Source organism: Camelus bactrianus, chromosome 19 (assembly GCF_048773025.1).
Source record: "Camelus bactrianus isolate YW-2024 breed Bactrian camel chromosome 19, ASM4877302v1, whole genome shotgun sequence".
In the NCBI taxonomy this organism is placed as follows: Eukaryota; Metazoa; Chordata; class Mammalia; order Artiodactyla; family Camelidae; genus Camelus; species Camelus bactrianus.
Genome location: NC_133557.1, coordinates 15,306,008 through 15,324,306, shown reverse-complemented (window position 1 = coordinate 15,324,306; position 18,299 = coordinate 15,306,008). Strand labels below are relative to the sequence as shown.

Genomic DNA, 18,299 nt, shown 5'->3' with positions numbered 1-18,299 from the left:
GACTTCTTTTATAGCTCTCTTCACAGCTGGTAGGCATGTTGTAGACTGCTGTGTCCCTGTTTATTGCCTGCCTGTCCTCTACTAGACTGTAAGTTCCAGGGGGGCACGGCTGAGTTTGTTTCTCCTGGCACCCAGCACAGTCCCAGCTCTGATGAACCCTCTCTAAATATTTGTTAAACTGCAGTGTGGTGCTTTCTGTACATAAATTAAAAAATTGGTGTTTTTTTTTTAAAGGATTGGAACTTGGGAGCATCCACCAAATTTCACATGGATTCAACCTCCCCCTCCCGGGAGAGATTTGGAAATAACCTTGTCCTGGCAACTGGGGGGCCAAGGCCACACTGAAACCGAAACCTTGGGCGGACCACATGCGCCTTCCCCTGAGTCCTCCCCCACCCCTCAAGCATCTGGAGAGCCTCTCCTTGGTGCTGACCATCCTTCACACTGCCTGGAGTTCTCCCGGGGCTCTGCAGCTGCTTCTCTTCCCCACTTGCTTCACCGGGCGGGCCAGAGTCCGTTCTCTCCGCCGCTCAGCGCGGGGATCCCCGCGAGTTCGAAAATGTAGAACTGAGACAAGGCCGCGAGTGCCTTTGTTTCTTCTTTATTTGCGGATATAATTATGCACCGCACTATAAATTAGAGATAGATTTTTTTCTGATATACATTTCATCTTATTCACCACGAGCACACCACACGCACAGTAGAACAGTTCCACAACCTGATAAATTGCACAAGATGAGTTTGGGTTCCTGAAAACCGGCAAGCAAGCCGGCCCCGCCGCGGCTTCTTGCCTCCCGGCTTCGCGCAAGGAAATCGCCCACCCGAAACGGATTTCCGGCCAGCCTTTCCCGATGCAGGGTTGAAATGTCTCCGGAATGGGAAGCGCTCTTGCTGGAAATGGCTGGACGTTGCAGATTCCGAGCACGGATGCCTATGAAATGTCCCCCCAAGGTCAAGTTTCGGCGCCGTGAGTTGCGCCCCCTCTCCCTCCCTTCCCACCCCTTTCGGTGACAGGGATCAAAGTGTCGGTGCCTCTCCTGGAAGGACAGAAAACCCTGCCCACAAATGCGCCCTCGCCTCCCCGGATACCAGGATGTTGTGTAAAAGAAAGGACAACAGAAACGCAGACACGATGGATTGTGGAACCCTATCCCCCCCGCCCCCAACCCCCAAAATCAGAAATTAGGAACCAGAGATGTTTAAAGCTTGGCTTCCCAAGCGCGGCGGCAGGGCGCACGGGGCTGGTGGGGATGGGATTGGTCGGGAGGGGAGGGGAGCGCGGGAGCGCAGCCGGGGCTCGCTCTAGTCCTCCGCGTTGGTTCGGTAGGCCTCAATGAGGCCCTCCAGTGAGTGCACGAAGCCAGACACGCTGCAGATGCCACCGATGACGAAGATGGCGACGTCGAAGAAGACTTGGTGCCACAGCAGCTTGCGCCAGAGCAGGCGCAGGTGGAAGAGGCTGGGCAGCAGGAAGCAGAGGCCGGCGCCCGTGAGGCTGCCGGTGAGGCCCATGAGCAGCGCGAAGTGCGGCACGTAGATGGCCATGAGCAGCGTGAAGACGACCAGCGCGCAGCGCAGCGTCAGCCCCCAAGATTTGAGGCGCCCGTCGCCGCCGTAGCAGGCGGGGAAGAAGGCGCGGCTGCCTTCCTGGAAGAGCGACTTCTCCAGCACCTCGACAGCAGCGAAGAAGGGCAACGGGTAGGACAACAGCGCCTTGGCTACCAGGAAAATGTTGACCACGGCGCGGATGGAACCGGGCAGGTTATCCGTGATGACCTCTTTGGTCTCATCGGCCCAGGTGAGGTAGGCGACGAGCGCGAAGAGGCCTTTGAGCACGCAGGCGGCGATATGTGTCCAGTTCATCATGCAGTGGAACTCGCTGGGCTGCTGCATGTTGCCCTCCAGCGAAGGCAGGAAGATCTGCGACGTGTAGCTGAACACGATGATGCCAATGGAGATAGGAAACTTCTTGACGTCGATATAGAACTTGACTTTCTCCCAGGCCCAGTCGCGTGCCCGCGATAGGCAGTAAGCAATGACCAGAATGTTGATGACGAAGTGGGCCAAAGTGCACAGCAGGCTGAACTTGGACACGGCCTTGAGGTTCTTAAGAAAGGCGCAGGGCAGCAGCACCGCTGTGGCGATGATGGACCAAGACTTCTGCGACACCGGCAGCCCTGGGAAGCTGTTGTACATGAGGTTGCCGCTCACCACCACGTACAGGATGCAAGTCATCACCAGCTCGATGATCTGCGCCACGTTCACCACGCGGCCGCCCAGCGTGGGGAAGCGCGGAGCGCAGCACGCATTGGCGATGGCCACATACGAGTCCCGTACGCGCACCACCTCGCCGTCCTCGTTCTCCTCGTACAGGCAAGCGATGAGGATCTTGCCGGTGTAGCAGCACACCACGGCGGCGAAGATGATGAGGAACAATCCCAGGTAGCCGCCGTGCAGGATGGCGTAGGGCAGACCCAGCACAAACATGCCCTGCGGAGCGAAGAGGCAACCAGACCCGGGCGCTTAGTGGAAGCGGTCTCGGGGGAGAGGGTCTGGGGGAGTGACTTAAGGCTGTAGCCAGAAGGCGGCGCTAAGGAGAGTGAGAACTGGGCCCAAGCCACAGCGAGGAGAGGTTAAGGGTAGGCTGGAATGGGGATGTAGAGCGGCCTAATGGGGAGCCTCGCTGTTGAGTCAGATGGAGGGGGAACTGTTTAAGGACGGAACAGAGAAAGAAAGTTGTGCTTAATGGCTGGGAGGTAAGGAGGAGGCCGAGTCTGGGGTCAAGTCACAAAGAGGGAAGGTGTATGGGGAGACCCTTGGGGGTAGTTCCTGGGGACAGAATCAGAAGTGGGGACCAGGGAGAAGATGAGAAGGGGCTGGAGGGGGCTTGGCCGGTAAAAGGCGAGGAGAAAGGTAGAGACCAGAGCCTCAGCCACTAAGAAAAGGGGACATGGAGTCTTAGGTGGGGCTGGAATGGGGTGCAAGGAAGCTAACGAGGGAAACGCAGGTGTCTAAGGGCGGAACTGGAGAAGGGACCGTTAAAATCAGCAGTGGGAGGGGAAGGAGATACAGTAGGGAGGAAGAGGGGCTCAGTGTGGGGCAGGCCGCAGGGAGGACAGAACATTGGGAACCTGAGGTTGCTGGTGAAGGGCTTTAGGGGTGAGGCCAGAGGTGCGGGGCTGGGGAGGCTGGGTTGGGGAGCCTCTGGGCCAGGCAGTAATTTCATCGGAGAGATGCATTCCTAAGGAAGGGGACGATGTGGAAGTGCTAGAGACAAGCAGGATTAGGGGCCTACGGGGAAAGGACGAGTGCTTTGTGAAAGGCGCAATCAAGCGGGAGTCTATAACCTGAAGCTGTGGGATCCGGGGGGCAGAACTGTGGAAGGAGGGTTTAGAATCCACACGGGGAAGCAAAGCTAACGAAATCCAGGGTTCTCGAGACTTGCAGGCTTCCAGCCTCCCACCCCGGCCTCCCTCTAGGCCTCCGGAACGGGCCTTCAAAGACGCCCCAGGTGAAGGTGCGAACGGCAACGGAGACAGGTGCGGTCTCCGGTCCTCGGTTCCGCGTGGCCGTCCCGCCCCGTCCTGGAGCGGGAGGCCCCTCGGGTGGGTCCACTTAACGCGCAGGGGCCCACGGAGCCCTGGGGAGCCCGGGTCCCGGAACAACCCCGTCGCGGCCTCCAGCTACCGGGAAACCCACGTTCTGCGCCCCAATGACCATGCGCTCTGGGGACGCCAGGGGCAGGGGTGTAGGGTGCAGCCGCAGGGTCCGGGGACGCCTAGGGCTGAGGCCTCCTCTGTTCCGGAGCCGGGGCCTGCCCGCCATCGCCAGCTCCCGGGGTCGTTGTGCATACTATAAACCCGCTCCCGGCGGAGTAGGGCGCCCCCTGGTGGGGACTGAGGGTTGAGAGTAGGGGTGACAGGGTGGCGAGCCTGGCGACCAGAGGCGGTTCAGAGCATCTAGAGGCGGCTTCGCCAGGGTCACACACGAAGGAGCTGGTCCCCTCTTTGCGGTGTAACCGGGATTTCGGGCGAGAAGGGTGAGTCTGTGTGCAGGTAGCGCTGAGGTACTAGTGGCCATATTGTGCTTGTGTGGTCACAAGTGTGTGTGTGCTTGCGTATACTTGTTTGTCCCCGACAGGGCTGCACGTGAGAGCGTATGCATGAGTCTGTGCGTGTATGTGTTATCGTCAAACGGGTTTACGATTGTGCCCTTGGTATGTACAGGTATGTGTTTCTGTAGAGGGGAGGTGTAGGGGTGTATAAAATTCGTGCGTTTGAGGACAACCCTGTGATCTATATATAGATGTATGTCGTGTGCACTTGTGACCAGCGTTTTTTCGTGGGGGAGGGGGCTGTGGGCATGTGGGCCTGCCTATGCATATGCGTGGTGTCTACGCGTGTGTTTCGCGTATGTCAAGGGAGGGGACTCCCAGCTCAGCGATTTCTCCCTCTCTTTTTCTCCCGAAAATGCAGCTGTGAATCCATTCCGGAGTCCCAGGCGATACTGTTCCGTCCAATCCTGATTTTCTTTCTCCCTCACTCCTCCCCACTCCCCCTCGTCCTGTTTCCCTCGCTTTTGCAGGGTCTCAGGGCTAGTGTCACTGACTGAACCTCAGCCTAGCTGTCCTGCGGCTAGGGCCGCGTGTGGGGTGCCGGATCGGGACATCGCCTGGGAGCATAGATTACCACGCAGGGCTAGGAGGGATGGGAGAAGGAGAGATCCCGGGTACAGGAGGGGATCTCGAGGCCCAGATCGCCAGAGGACTCAGCTGAGGGTAGAGCCTGGTGCACAGAACTTGGGGGTGGGGGGGTGGCAAGCAGAGCTGGGAATCCCGCGCTCACCTGGATAGCGTTGGTCACATTCCAACCCGCCTCCCACGCCGTGATCTTGGGCTTGTCATGGCCCCCAAACTCGCCACCAGCTCCCAGGGCCTGGTCCTTGGAGCCCGAGGGTGGCAGGGGCGCGCCGCCGCCGCGCTGGTAATGGATGTCTCCCTCGACGGGCGGTTCGGCGCCCTCGTCCCGGCACGGCTCGCCTTCGGTTTTCAGGATGTCCATCTGCAGGCCCTGACGATGCTCGAAGTCAAGGTCGTCACAGTGCGCGAAGCCCACCGCCTCCTCGTCCGTGGCCGCCTGAAAACCCATCCTGGCGAACATGCCGCTCATCTTGGCCTGGGACTTGTTGGACACGGACGTGGCCACATTGGACAGCTTGCTGCGGAGTAGGGTCGCCATGGTGGCGGCGGGACCCGAGGAAAGGACAGAAGGGGCTGGGAACGTGGCGGACGGGCGGAAAGGCGGCGAGGGCCAGGGGGACGCGAGGCCGCTATCTTCGCTCGCTTTCCCGGCGGCGCCCCGGGGCGCACTGGCTCATGACCCCCTCGGCTGGTGTCTGAGGCTCGCTCTGGGCCGACCCGGCGGGCGGGCAGGCGGGCAGCGGGGCTGGCGGAGCCGCGGCGGCGAGTGCACTGCGGAGCTGCCGCGGGGCTTAGGCTGGGCTGCGGAGGGCGGCGGCGGTGGCGGCGGCGGCGGCGTCAGAGCAGCTACGCGAAGCCGGCGAGGCGCCCCCACCCGTGCGCAGCCCAATACGCTCCCGCCCCCTGGAATTAGGCGAGGGCGGGAGGAAAGATGGGGAGGGAGAACCTCCGAGAGGCAGGAGGCGTTAGGAGAGGGCAAGGAGAAGAGAAAGGGGCACCGAAGGACTCCGGAGAACTGGGATGGGGACAGGAGAAGGGCCAACAGGAAGGGAGCAGGAGGGACCCCGCGACGGAGGGCGGGATGGGGGCCGGAGTGCTGCATTTCTGGGGGAGGGGCTAAACTCAGATCCTGGCCCCTCCCACTTCTCCGCAGCAGGGAGGGAGGGGGATCCTGGGTGCAGATTCTGTAAGTCCCGCGTCCCCTGATACCCCCTCCAGAGTCCGGGAGCCTTTCGGCCCCAGATCCTCTGGCCAAGGACTGGTCCAGACACCCAGAAAGGCAGAAGGACAGTTACCTGTCTCCGGCGGCGCGGGCCGTCTGGGCATCGATCTGTCTCCCTGGCACCCATCACTGGCATTTCAACCGGGTCGCAAGCCCCTCTTGAAGGCAGAAGTATCCGGCATCGAGGACCGCTCTAAAGAAGGCTCAGCCCGGGTCTGAGTCACTGGGGCTGTCTCCGCCCGTCCAGGGACGCCGAGATGGAAGCGATTCTGCTAGTCTCTTGCTACAGTTCCCCAAACGTGTGCGGAACGAAGGCAAAAGGTTGGCTGTTAGCTTTCTTTTCGTTTGAGGGTCTGTAAGGAGGCAGGACTGAAGGACTGAAGGTACCTGTCGACAATCTCGATGCGGGTCTTCGAGTGCCTACGCCGCGGAGGGGCGCAGCCGGTGTCTCGCACAGAGCGAAAAAGGGCTCGCAGCCGGCTCAGGGAGCGGAGGCGCGCGGTGCGCTGGAGACCTGCTTGCATCGTGGCTGCTGGGGTCCGTGAAATCCTAGGCTGTTTCTGTTGAGTGAGTTGCGTGTGTGTACGCCGGAGAGTAGGAGAAAGACCCAGAGACAAAGACCGACACTGTATCAGATATTGCTATGGGCTAGATCCGAGTGGACTCCAAGGGTGAGATTTGGTAACTGTTTATTCTGTAAATGTGTAGTTTTGCGCTCATCTCCGCCTGCGTGTGCGCAGAGCTTGTGTGCTAGATTATGTGTGTATGTGTTCCCGAAGAGGTTGCTTGCGTTTTTGCCTGTATGAGTCCTTTTGTATTTGTGTCTCCCTGCGGGTCTGCCGCTCGGTGTAGGTCCCTGCGTGTGTTCCCAGCTGGGCTTCTGCCCTGGACTCCTAAGCCGTAAAGAGCTGCGTCAGCGACCTGGCCATCCCACCCTAGGTGGAAGAAAACTAGTGGCTGTGACTGGGGGTGGGATGGGGGAGAATCTGAAGGAAACAAAAAGGGCTCCCAGTGATCCCCCTCCCAAGACCCAGTCTGTCTGAGAACCCTAGTCTCCTCCTCCCCTGTGACACTTCTAGATTAGCTCAAATCAGCGCACAAGTAGGGCGGCCTGAGGGCTTTGACCAGCGAGTTGAGGCTGCCAAGACAAGACAGCCTTCCCTTCTACCCCCTACCCACCCCTTGCCCCCCATCCCCCAGCACCTCACAGTCTCTGAGAAGCTCCTCTCCAGATAGGGAACCTTCACTACATTGGACAGAGATGCTCATAATCCCTCCCCAGGTACCCCCTTAAATTCCCCCAAGAGCCTGCCTGGCAAAAACCAAGACAGAAATCCTCCCCCTAAATGGAAGTGCCCCCATTCCCAGCCACTATGACAAGAAAACCTCTCCATAGCGCCCTCTCCCAAACACAGACCCTCCAAATCATGATAGGACTCAGAACAAAGACAGGACAGAGATCCTTCCCCACCCCCCGCCCCAAAAACACAGAGATACTTTCTTCCAAAGAGGCTTTGGGGAAAAATCCCCTCCTATCTCCCATCCCAGAGATTTACCCTACACAGAGACCCTTCTGCCCCAAACCCCAGATGCTGGGGAGAGAGCCTTTTTCCTACAGATTCCTATACACAAAGATCTCTACTTCCTAATCCTTATCCCTGTCCTTCTGTTTTTGGTGAAATTCTTTAGCTGCACAGGAGATGATCTGGGCAGAGACTAGAGTTCCCTAGTGCCCCCATACACACCAAGATTTGAAGAGGTCATCGATGCCTTCCGACAAGTGAATCAATGACACATAGGTATCAGTTATCATTGCCTATTCGTGTGTGGATTTTATGAGGATCCAGAGTATTTATCCCCTCTTTCCTTTCCCCTGCTGATGTTCACTGTTGCAGGACCGAAGAAGGGCTGTAAAGTTCTTTGAGTAGTGAGAAATGATGTCATTCATTCACTCATTTACTCATTCATTTAGCAAACCTCCTCAAAGCCCTGTTGTGCATGGCATTCTCTTCTAGCTGAAGATGACACAGGCACCGTCCCTATCTTTGTTCCCCACCTCAGTTCTTCGGGGTGGGGACCTCAGAGAGCACTCAGTCCAATCACCCTCTCTGTAATGCTTAAACCATCCCTAAAGCATCCCAACAGAGCCTCATTTTCATTCTCATTGGACAGATAAGCAAACCGAGGCCCAGCAGGAAGGTGTCCTGCTCAAGGTCACACAGAGTCCAGGGTAGAGCTGGGCTAGGACCCCGGAACCCTGATGCTGCTTCAATGTACCTTCCCCTCCGTGACATCATCTTGTCCTTCCATCTCTCCCTGGTTGTTTGGTGTTTGGCCACCCCACTGTCAAAAGTGATGAAATTCAAAATCAGACTCCAGTCCTTCTGGCTGTAATCAAATGTGAGCAGTTTGGGGAGGAACACCTCTGTTCCTCTCCTCTCCTGCTGTTTGCAGTAAATACCTTTTCCCAGGCTGAAGGCCAGGATGGCAAGCTCCCAAGCAGCCCATCCCTTATTGGAAAATCCTGCTCCATCACGTATCAGCTGTGTGACATTTGATGACTTACTTAACATCTCTTAGCTTCCAGTTCCTCGTCCCTAAAATGTGATAATAGCAACAGACTCCTAGAGTTATTGAGGGGATTCAATGAGATCGTGTCTATAAAATTCTTGGCACATGCTAAGTGCCCAGTACATGGTAGCAGTTATTTTGGTATCATTTTTGTGGTTATTGCTATACCCAGTGGCTGCTGCTCATTGTCTGGGGGAAAGTGAGTATACAAGAAAAAGCCTGTGATTGGCCCTGAGAGTTGAAGTGAGTTGAGTGCACACTCTCTGGCTTTGCCCCCACCTCCCTGTCCTCACCCCTTCCCATCCTGGGCTGACCTGAAGGCAGGCAGCCTCCCAAGATAAACAGGACAACCTACCTAGCTGGTAATGAGCTGGGCTGTGCTCTGGTGAGGCCATCAATCTCCAAATTCTCCCAACAGCTCCTCCAGGAGCACCCTCATGAGAGGAATTTGCAGCAGCCTGGCTTCCTAAGTTGAAACACATACACACATACACTCACACACAGAGAATGACCAGCCAGCTGACAGACGCACAAAGAAATGAGGACCAACCCACAGATTCAAGTACACCGGCAGATTCACACAGATTGACAGAGCAACACACACAGGTCAGAGACAGGCCAGCCCATACAAACACTGACACCCAGACACAGGAACACACACACATGCACACACACACAGATTCACAGAGACCAATAGTCAGGCAGCCACAAAGGCTAGGCCACCCCTATGTGATCACTGAAGGGGAAAAGAGGAGAAAACAAAGAGACGAAAGGGACAGAGGAGACATGGAAAGGAACATGCTAGAAGAGGCAGCAGGGAGACAGAGCAGGACATGCCAGGCAGAGGCAGCAGCCAGCAGGGCACAAAAGAGATAGAGATGCCACAGCCTTCCTCTTGGCCGATGTCAGAACCTGGATCTGTGTGTAAGAATATGGGGACTGGGAGGATGTGTGGTGAGGAAGCAGGAGCTGTCCCTGATGCCTGTCGTGGGAGGGGAGGTGGGGGCTGTCTTCCCTGGCCACACAAGGTCCCACCATCTTGGGGTACCTGGGGTGCCTGAGAAGGAGCAGTAAGGGACTCCCAGGACTCCTGCCAAGTCCCATGAAGCTAGAACTATGTTCTGGATCAGTCTTGTGGCCTGGACCCAGGTGGGGTCCCTCTGCCAACGTGAGATTATTCTGTTTTTGATTCCTCCAGTACCCAAAGGGTTAAATGCCTGGCTAGCAGAGATGGAGGACACTTTGGGGGAATAAATAGGGTTAAATAGAACTGGGCTTATCTCCCAGAGCAGCCAGCACCATGGGGGTGGGGCATGGAGCCCTTGAATTAATGGCCTGAAAAGCCAACATCATGAGCATCATTTTGGGGCTGAATGATCACAGGCAGACCCCCTCCCCTTCCTTTTCCAGGGCATGTTCTGTCTGTGAGCCTTTTCCTGCTGAGGGGACGGGCACTGACTCTAAATCCCCCTCCTTCCCTTCAAGCTAGGGCATTGGTGAGGTTTCCCTACAGCTGGGGAAAGTCATGCCCATCTTGCCTCAAACCAGAACCCAATTTCCTGATGCCATGTCCATGGGCACAAGGGTGGAGAGTGAATGGCAAGGCTGAGGGCTCCATGGGGGCAAGCCAGGTCCATAACAAAGACCTTGGATCTTCTGCCTTTGGTGAGACAAATGAGGCGGCACCATGGATGGTGTAGATGCTGCCTCTGCTAGCTCAGGCCAAACGTATTAGGACACATTAATGACTTTGTGAAGATTAGGGGTTTTCCTTGCTGAAACAGTGAGCATCCCATCCTTGGATGTCCTCTCAGAGATCATGTGGAGTCCTGACTCAGGGCAAGGGAGGCTGGATTCACGACTTCTGGGCTTCTAGGTTCATGCGTTTTGTGTGGATGGCTCTGAGAAGAAGCCAGGGAGCAGGGGATATGGGGACCTAGGCCTGGCCCTTGGCAGCATTTGAAACCAGAGGAAGCTGCCTGGAACTGAAGAAGGGGCCCTGGACCAGACTTGGTGGGTTAAACCAAGGGTTCCTGCCCTCTTCTGAGAACATAGCCTCCTACTGGGAAGCAGGGATCATGGCAACCTCTTCCCCCACTGGGTCCCCAGCATACAGTAGAGACTCAGTAAACATTTGTGATTTGGGTAAATGTGTATCACAAAATCATCCCCCCTCCATGAACTTTTGGTATAATTGGTTGAGGAGACATACATGGGCACTGGCCAAAATCCAGCTCTGAATTCTCAGTTCTGTAGCTCTTTTAAATGGATTCGCCTTTTAGGCTCACATCACCTTCTAGATAGTCGAAAGTCAGCCATACATACACATGTGAGATGTGATTTTTGTTCTGAGAGGGCTTGGGTTGCACATCTAGATTCAAGGACTCCTTGCAAGACCTCCCAGCAACCTTGGGAATCTGTGGGTTACTGGTTATAACTGGGAGAGACAGCTGTGGCGGAGGCTCTGACTCCAGTGAGCCCTGCCACAAGGCTCCTGGACTCCAGGAGTACAAAGCTGATGTAGGTCTGACCTCCTGGACCCTCAAACCTGTTGGTTCAGAGTTAACTTTTACTGAGTGCTCTCTGCATGCCAGGCACTGTTGAAATCACCCTGGGGATTGTCTCCTTAAATTCCCATAATCCTTAGGTTAGGCCACTGTCATCTTTGGAGGCTACAGGCAGAGACAGTAGGGCTGGACTTGAAGAGATGGTGTGGGATGGGCCCAAGCAGGGAAAAGGGGAAGGTTGGAAGGACGATGGGTGGGGAGGTGTTGGATATGGAGGGTCAGGGGAACTGGGCATGGTCCTTACTTAGAAGGATCTTTGCTGGTCAAAACCTTCCCTCACTCAGAGATAGCCCACCTCCCTGAGTACTAGGGACCAAATTGTGCCCACCTCAAATCCCTTATGCTGAAGCCCTAGCCCCCTAATGTGACTGTTTGGAGATAGATACTCTGTGGAAGTGAGTTCATAAGGGTGGGGCCCAGATCCTACAGGATTAGTGCCCTTAAAGAGGAGGCACCAGAGCTTGCTAGTTTGCTCTGCCATGTGAAGACACAGCGAGAAAGTGGCCATCTGTAGACCAGGAGGAGAGTCCTCACCAGAAACCAGTCCTGCCAGACCTTAATCTGGGATGTCCAGCCTCCAGAACTGCGAGGAAAACAGATGCCGGTTGTGTAAGCCACCCTGCCTGTGGTATTTTGTTACAGGGCTGAAGCTAAGACACTGAGTGATCTGCCAGCCCCTGACCAGCACTTGCTCAGTGGCCAAAGATTTTTCTAAGTCACAACCTCTTTGAACATCTGCTGAGGCTAAAGATCCTCTCTCCAGAAACAAGCACTAAATGTCACACAGAGTTTCAGATCCTTGGTAGCCCACCCATGGTGACTCTATGGTCTCCAGCCTAAGAGCCCACTCTAGAAGTTTCTTTCTCTTCCAATTCTTCTGAGAGTTGGAGTCTAGTGAGATACCAACATTAATATTTAACAAATGCTTATTCTATGCCAGGTTCTAGGATAAGTGCTTGGCCTGTGTTCTCTCACTATTGCCTTATAGCATCTCTGTCAGCTTGGGTTGGTTTCATGTCCATTACAGATGAGGACACTGGCATACGGAGAAGTTAAGTAACTTGCCCGAAGTCTCACACCCAGGTAGTGACAGATCCAGGATTCAAACCCAGGATCAGAGCTGACCCTATAACCTCCACATTCTCAGTGAGTCTGCCAGGAAGGGCTTAGGCCTTGGATGCCAGGGAAGGGCTGAAGTCCAGATCTGGCTCCCACTGGCCAAATACCAAGCAGATCTCCATGTTTGCTTGCTTTTGGGAATTCTCCCTGTACTGACTGGCATATATGTCTACTCTGGTCACCCTTATCTTCCTTCCAACTACTCTGGCAACTTCCATGGGACGGGGAGGCGGAGAGGCACAGAGCAGGCATACAGTAGATGCTCAGAAGAGCTTGTGGATTTCACTAAAGTCTGAGTGGCCATGGAGGGCTGAGCCCTGTTTCCTGGGCTTTCCAGCTTCAAGAGCACATGGCGCTTCCCACAGGATGGGGAGACTCCTGGGACATCGATTGTTTCTTAACCTGGAGTGCATGGGCTCTCACCCAGAACTGGTTAATTGCATGTTGTATTATTTCGTATCTAAAAAATCTACCAGCAGATTCTAGATCCCCTGGATTACCAAATACTGCTTCAATTGTCGTGGGCCTTATGACAAAAGAACAGAGGGGGACCGAATGCTGAAGCATACAGAGCCATACATACACACTGCACAAGCAGCGATTTAATTTTAGCAACACATCATCCATCACATTAAATTAATCGTGTCACTTTGACATTTCTGATTTTGTAGCTTTGTATCACACTGGTATGCTGTCTTTGCTTTTCCAGTTGTATAAAGCTAAAAGGATAAGGATTTATACCTATGTTTGTACATATTTCAGTAAAATCATAATAAAGATAATTTGTCAATTGTTGGGAGGGGGCTGTGATTTTTCCCCCCTTTTCAAGTGGTCTGTGTACTAGTCAAGTGTGAGAGGCACGAGTTTAATTCATTCTGACCAAGTAGAAAATAAGCTTCACACATTGGTGCCCCACACACAGCCCCTGCCACCTGCACGGGTCCCCATCCTCGGTTCTGCTCCCCCACTGCTGCCTTCGAGGGGAAATATGACAGTGTAATGAACAGTTGTACGACGTGCTATAAAAAGGCAATTAAGGGAACTATTGGACTGGGACAAGCCAGCGTGACCTGGTTAATAGCTCTGAGCAGAGCTGGGCCGTGGGGAGGAGAGGAAAGAGGGTGGGGGCTTTCTGCTTTACAGTGAGGGGCTGAGCTGATCCACCCACTGTCTGCCAGGTATTCAGGACACCCAGGCTGCCCTCACAACTAACAGGGCCAGTGATAGCCCGAGGGGGATGTTGGTTCAGAGCTCAGCTCCAGAGTCCACTCTGCCACTCCTGGTTGAGTGACCCAGGCAGGTGACTCAGGGTCTCTTAGTTTCAGTTTACTCATCTGTTAAATGAGAATAAAAATGATTGTCCTGGAATGATGTTCCAGCAGTGGGAGAAGCTGAGACATTCATTATTTAACTGGTCGGTGCTCAGAGCTGTACACGGAGTCCAAAGCAAGATATGAAAGAGGCTTTTACTCTGTGTTCAAGTAAGATCTTCAGTACAACACAATCCGTGTGTGTGTGTGTGTGTGTGTGTGTGTGTGTGTGTGTGTGTGTGTGTGTGTTCTGATAAACTCACCCAGGCTCCCCACCCTTCATGGGATGTGAATTCTTTGATAGGATCTCCTGGAGTCACCTGCGTGATCATCCATTGTAAGGTCACCTCTCCCCTTTGGACCATCTCTCATTTCCACAGCCCCCAGTCCCTTTTCTCTCCACATGCTCCTATTTGTGAACCATCTTTGACATATATCAATCTTTAGGATGGACAAAGAAACACCTCCTGCCCCATCCAAGCACCTGCTTCACCCTACTTTACAGTGTTGGTAGAAAGATTAGTGAGACAACACATAAAATGTCAGTGGCAAAGCACCTCTAAGTGCTCCATAAGAGGGAGCTATTCTTGTGGTCACAACTGGAAAAGCTAGGTTTATATTAACACCTGGCACAGTGCCTGACACACAGTAGGTGCTGAATAAATGTTTGCTGACTGAATTAATGAATGAAACCTCACCTGGTTCCATTATCTACTATTTGTGATTGTTCACTAATCCCTCTCTGAGCCTGTTACTCATTAGTCTGACCCCTGATCAGAGAGATGCTGTGCAAACTGTAAAGTCCTGCCCACTGTGGGATCTGGTTCTATTTACCTCCATTATTTACCACCCTCCTTCATTCATCTGTGCCTGGCACCTGGATTTCTGAGGGCCACGGGGGCTCAGATCCCCACATCATGAGTTTATCCTAAAATAGAAAACCGGCAGTGCACATTGGTCTGTCCCCGCCCCCTCCCCCTCCCCATAGCCTCAGAGGGAAGTGGAGCTGAGAGCCAGCTCAGCGACAAAGGAGCAATCAGGAGTCATTATGGCCCATTTAGGGTGGGCTTTGTGATTGGCTGAGAGGCCCCAGCTCACTCCTTACTCAAGAGGAAAAGGATCTGAGCGGGGCAGCTGGAAGCCCAGTCACTTTGTTCCTCCTCTCCATCGCCCGGGCCCCAAGGGGGCCTGTGAGAGGCATGTGGGTCTCAGAAGAAGACCCTGTCCTCCAGGGAGGCAGTGGCACGCCGAGCCTGCGTTGCCGAGCCTACGTGCCGGCATCCCCTGCCACTGAAAGCTGCATCTGTGAGCAGGATGCTGACTTGGTCAAGTTCTAAAGACAAGTCTGGCCATCTCTACCATCCAACTGCATCCACGACGAAGTCCAAACTCCCTCCCCCAAGCTCACAACCTGTAAGGCCCCCTATGTACTGACCCCACCCTGCCTCAGTAGCTTCCCGTCCGCGGTTCAACTGGATCTCCGTCCTCCTGCTACAGGGAGTGACCTGCTTCCCACCCCCACCCCCACTTACTCTCATTTCTGTGGTTCAGAACACACACTTCAAGGCAGGCAGGGCTGAGTTCAAATCCAATCTCCACCACTTTGTAGCTGTGTGGCCAGAAGACTCACTTCACCAAGCAGAGCCTCAGTATCCTCATCTGATTGATGCGGATAATTGGACCTCCCTCCTAGGGAGGCAGAGAGGATTATTTTAAAGAAGATAAAGCATCTAAAAGATCTCGCATGTAATACATCCTTCATGGGTATTAGCTTATATTATTATGCATTCTTAGGTCACTGCTTAAATGTCACCTCCTCCAGGAAGCTCTCCTTGATTCCCCAAGTCTGGGGTCTGCCTGTCCTAAGTACTCCGACCACTCTTTTTGCTTTGCCCTGGCCTGTTGCAGGTACAGGCAGGGACAGCCTGTGTCTTACTGGTCCTTGTATCCTTGAGCTCAGCACAGAGCCTGCTGTGGAGAAGGCTCTCCACAGGCCCCTGGACAAGCCACTGTCCTGAGAGCCCATGAGGATGCTAAGCACCCCTGGCCTCCAAGCCCTGGCCAGGGGGAGGTGGGTCTGTGTCCCCAAGCTGCCTAGTCTGTGCTTCAGCAGGACCTGTCTCCTCATCTCAGCCCCTGGATCATTGCTCAGACCACCCCCTGCTCCCTGCTGGGACTCCTTCCACTTTCCTCTTGGCCCCCAAGCCTGTCCTGTCCAAGGGGTTTCCAGGACCACCCAGCTCAAATTGGTGCATAGGAAACAGAATTTGCCCTTCTGCCCTACACACCTGGACTGCCTCTTAGGGTGTATTTTTGAGCTGAGTCCATGCTCTCTTAAGAATAGTCATAGCAGTGGGGGTGGGGTATAACTCAGTGGTAGAGCGCATGCTCAGCATGCACAAGGTCCTGGGTTCAATCCCCAGTACCTCCAGTAAAGAAAAAAAAAGAATAGAAATAGCAGTTACCACTTACTGAGGCTTTATTTTTCCATCTAATGTGCTAAATCACCTCATTAAATGTAGTGTCTCATTTATCCTCAACCTCAGACACTAGCTGAGGTCCAAAGAGTCATTACTGGAAGGATGCTGGTGTCCCAGATAATGACGGGAGGGCAGGAAGCAGGATGGCCTTAGGGGAGCTGGGACCAGTTCCTTACTTCTGTTTCCTTAACATGTCACCTTTGTTTCCTTCCGCTGTGAACTGTTTCCACGTCGGGGGAACATGACTGCCAACAGCTCCCAAGCCTCCCATGTCATAGCTGTCACCACCAGAGGGGGACTAGCTGTCTGCCAGTTGGCGTCAAGTGCCTGCCTTGCTGGTAGGATTGTTGTGAGTATTAAATGAGATTACGGACATAAAGTCCTGTGCCTTTTTGGAAACACTCAGTAAACGGCTGCTGTGATTACTATTATTGTTGTTGTTGTTGTTATTACTTCCAGCTTTGACCATGCTCAGCCTAAGAGGCTGTGACACTGACAGGTGGGGATGAGATTTGGGTCTGCTCCAAGAATGAACAGACCCTGTTCTGAAAATGGCATTTGCACATACCAGAGACAATGCCCCGACCCAGTCTTTCATCTCAGACAGAGGGATGACCAGGCTCTAGGGCAGGGCTCCAAGGATGGGGCGCTCTACAAGCCTGCTGGGGGCCTCCCTCTGACCCTACTCCTGGCAGCTGGAGACCAAGACTGGGGTTGTCCTTTTAGAGACTCATAGCCTGGGCTACTTACAAATGAAGGTACCTGAAAGGTTAGGAGGCCTCCTCCACTCAAAGATGTAAAAACCAAATGAGCATGCTCACCACAGAGCCCCCTATAGACAGTGTCCCTCAGTGTCAGACATTCAAAGGCTGCAGGCCTGCTTGAGGCAGGAGATCCTCTGTGCGAGGTCTCTGAGGCTACATCCCAGAGATGGGGAGAGATCCTTGTGCCTGGGCAGCACCCAAGCCCCTCAGAGTCAGGCCAGCCAGCCCCAGCCCCTGGCCTCCTCCCTCTGGCTCCGGAGTCAGTCCTGCCCCCAGGGGCAGGTGCTGCAGACCACCCCCGACCCCACGCTGTCTTCCCAGCTCCTGGTGCTCAGGTTCAGCCCCTGGGGCCCTCCCAGTTCAATGCTGCGTAAAAGCAGTGGTGCACCTTCCACGCTGGGCTATTATAAATGGAACCCTGATGTCAGGGGGTGCTCCTTGTCCCTGGAGATCGGACAGGGTGTCCACATAGGACTGCCCCTACCTGATTCTATGGCTGGCAGAAGTCTCTCTCCAAGATATTGGATCTTTCAATGGTTCTCAACAGGTGGGTGATGGGGGAGGGGCAATGAAGGCAGGAACCAGGTTTCCTTCTTTTTGCTCCCTGGCCTCTTCTGTTCAGACCCTTCACCTCTTCTCCTTCCTCCTCCTTCCCTAGGTTGGTCTCCAAGCCTCCAAGAGTTCTTTCCTGCCGTCTGTAGCCCCAGGAGCCACTACCATCATGGAGGCTTTGGCAAGAGAGATGTGGGAGTCAGGGAAACGATTTTGGAAAGCTCAGAGTTCCTGAGAATTCACCTAATGCTCTCTGGTCCAAGATCAATAGGTTAGGTGATCTCCAAGCCCTTAATTAAGCTAAGACCTTGAGAAGATGAGCTGTAACTAGGTATTAACTAAGTCTCTCCCCCCCCCCTTCCACTGGCATCACACAAGGGCGTAACTCTTACTCAGTGTTTTCCTGGAGTAGATATTTCCTTTGTTGTTGTTGTCTTGTTTTCCTTTCTTGATTTATTTTTTGTTTGTTTGTTTTATAGGGTTGAGAAATAACAAGACGTAAGTATAAATGTACACAGTGAAAAGTCTCCCTCTCACCCGTTTCCCACCCTCCCACCTTCTGATCCGCCCTAATCCCTGTTACTGGTTTCTTGCCATTTGCCTACACACAAGCAGAGATGTATAAACAAGTACAAATATAAATTCTGACTGTCCTTTTCCTGTTTTATTTACAAAACAGGTAGTACATTCTATACTCTGTTATGCCCTTTGGGTTTTTTCCTTTTTTTCTTTTTTTTTTTTGGCCTAATTTATCTTTGGAGATCTTTCACATCAGAATATAAAAATTATGCAGCATCCTAAAGGAGCTGAGAATAGCATTCTCTAATTCTCTTTCCTTCCCTCTTTTCTTTATATTCTACAGCTTCCCCCCAATAGATACATCATTCATTCACTCATCCATTTATTCAGCCTTTACCAATCTCCTGCTCTGTGCTGGGCCCCGGGCAGGGTGCCAGGGCTACGGAAATGAATTAGCCCAGCCCCACTACCTCAAGATTCAGAGGCTGGGCGGAGC

The 18,299-nt window shown here is 53.9% G+C and overlaps 1 protein-coding gene across 1 annotated transcript; it reads right to left on the bottom strand.

Annotated features, from left to right (window-relative positions):
• Positions 1-591: 591 nt before the first annotated feature.
• SLC32A1 (solute carrier family 32 member 1) lies at positions 592-5,679 on the bottom strand. Its single transcript, XM_010958748.3, has 2 exons — positions 4,845-5,679; positions 592-2,490 (listed from the first exon to the last, which is right to left on the bottom strand). The coding sequence occupies exons 1-2, from the start codon at positions 5,235-5,237 to the stop codon at positions 1,303-1,305; spliced, it is 1,581 nt and encodes a 526-aa protein (XP_010957050.2). The 5' UTR covers positions 5,238-5,679; the 3' UTR covers positions 592-1,302.
• Between the last annotated feature and the right edge of the window lie 12,620 nt (positions 5,680-18,299).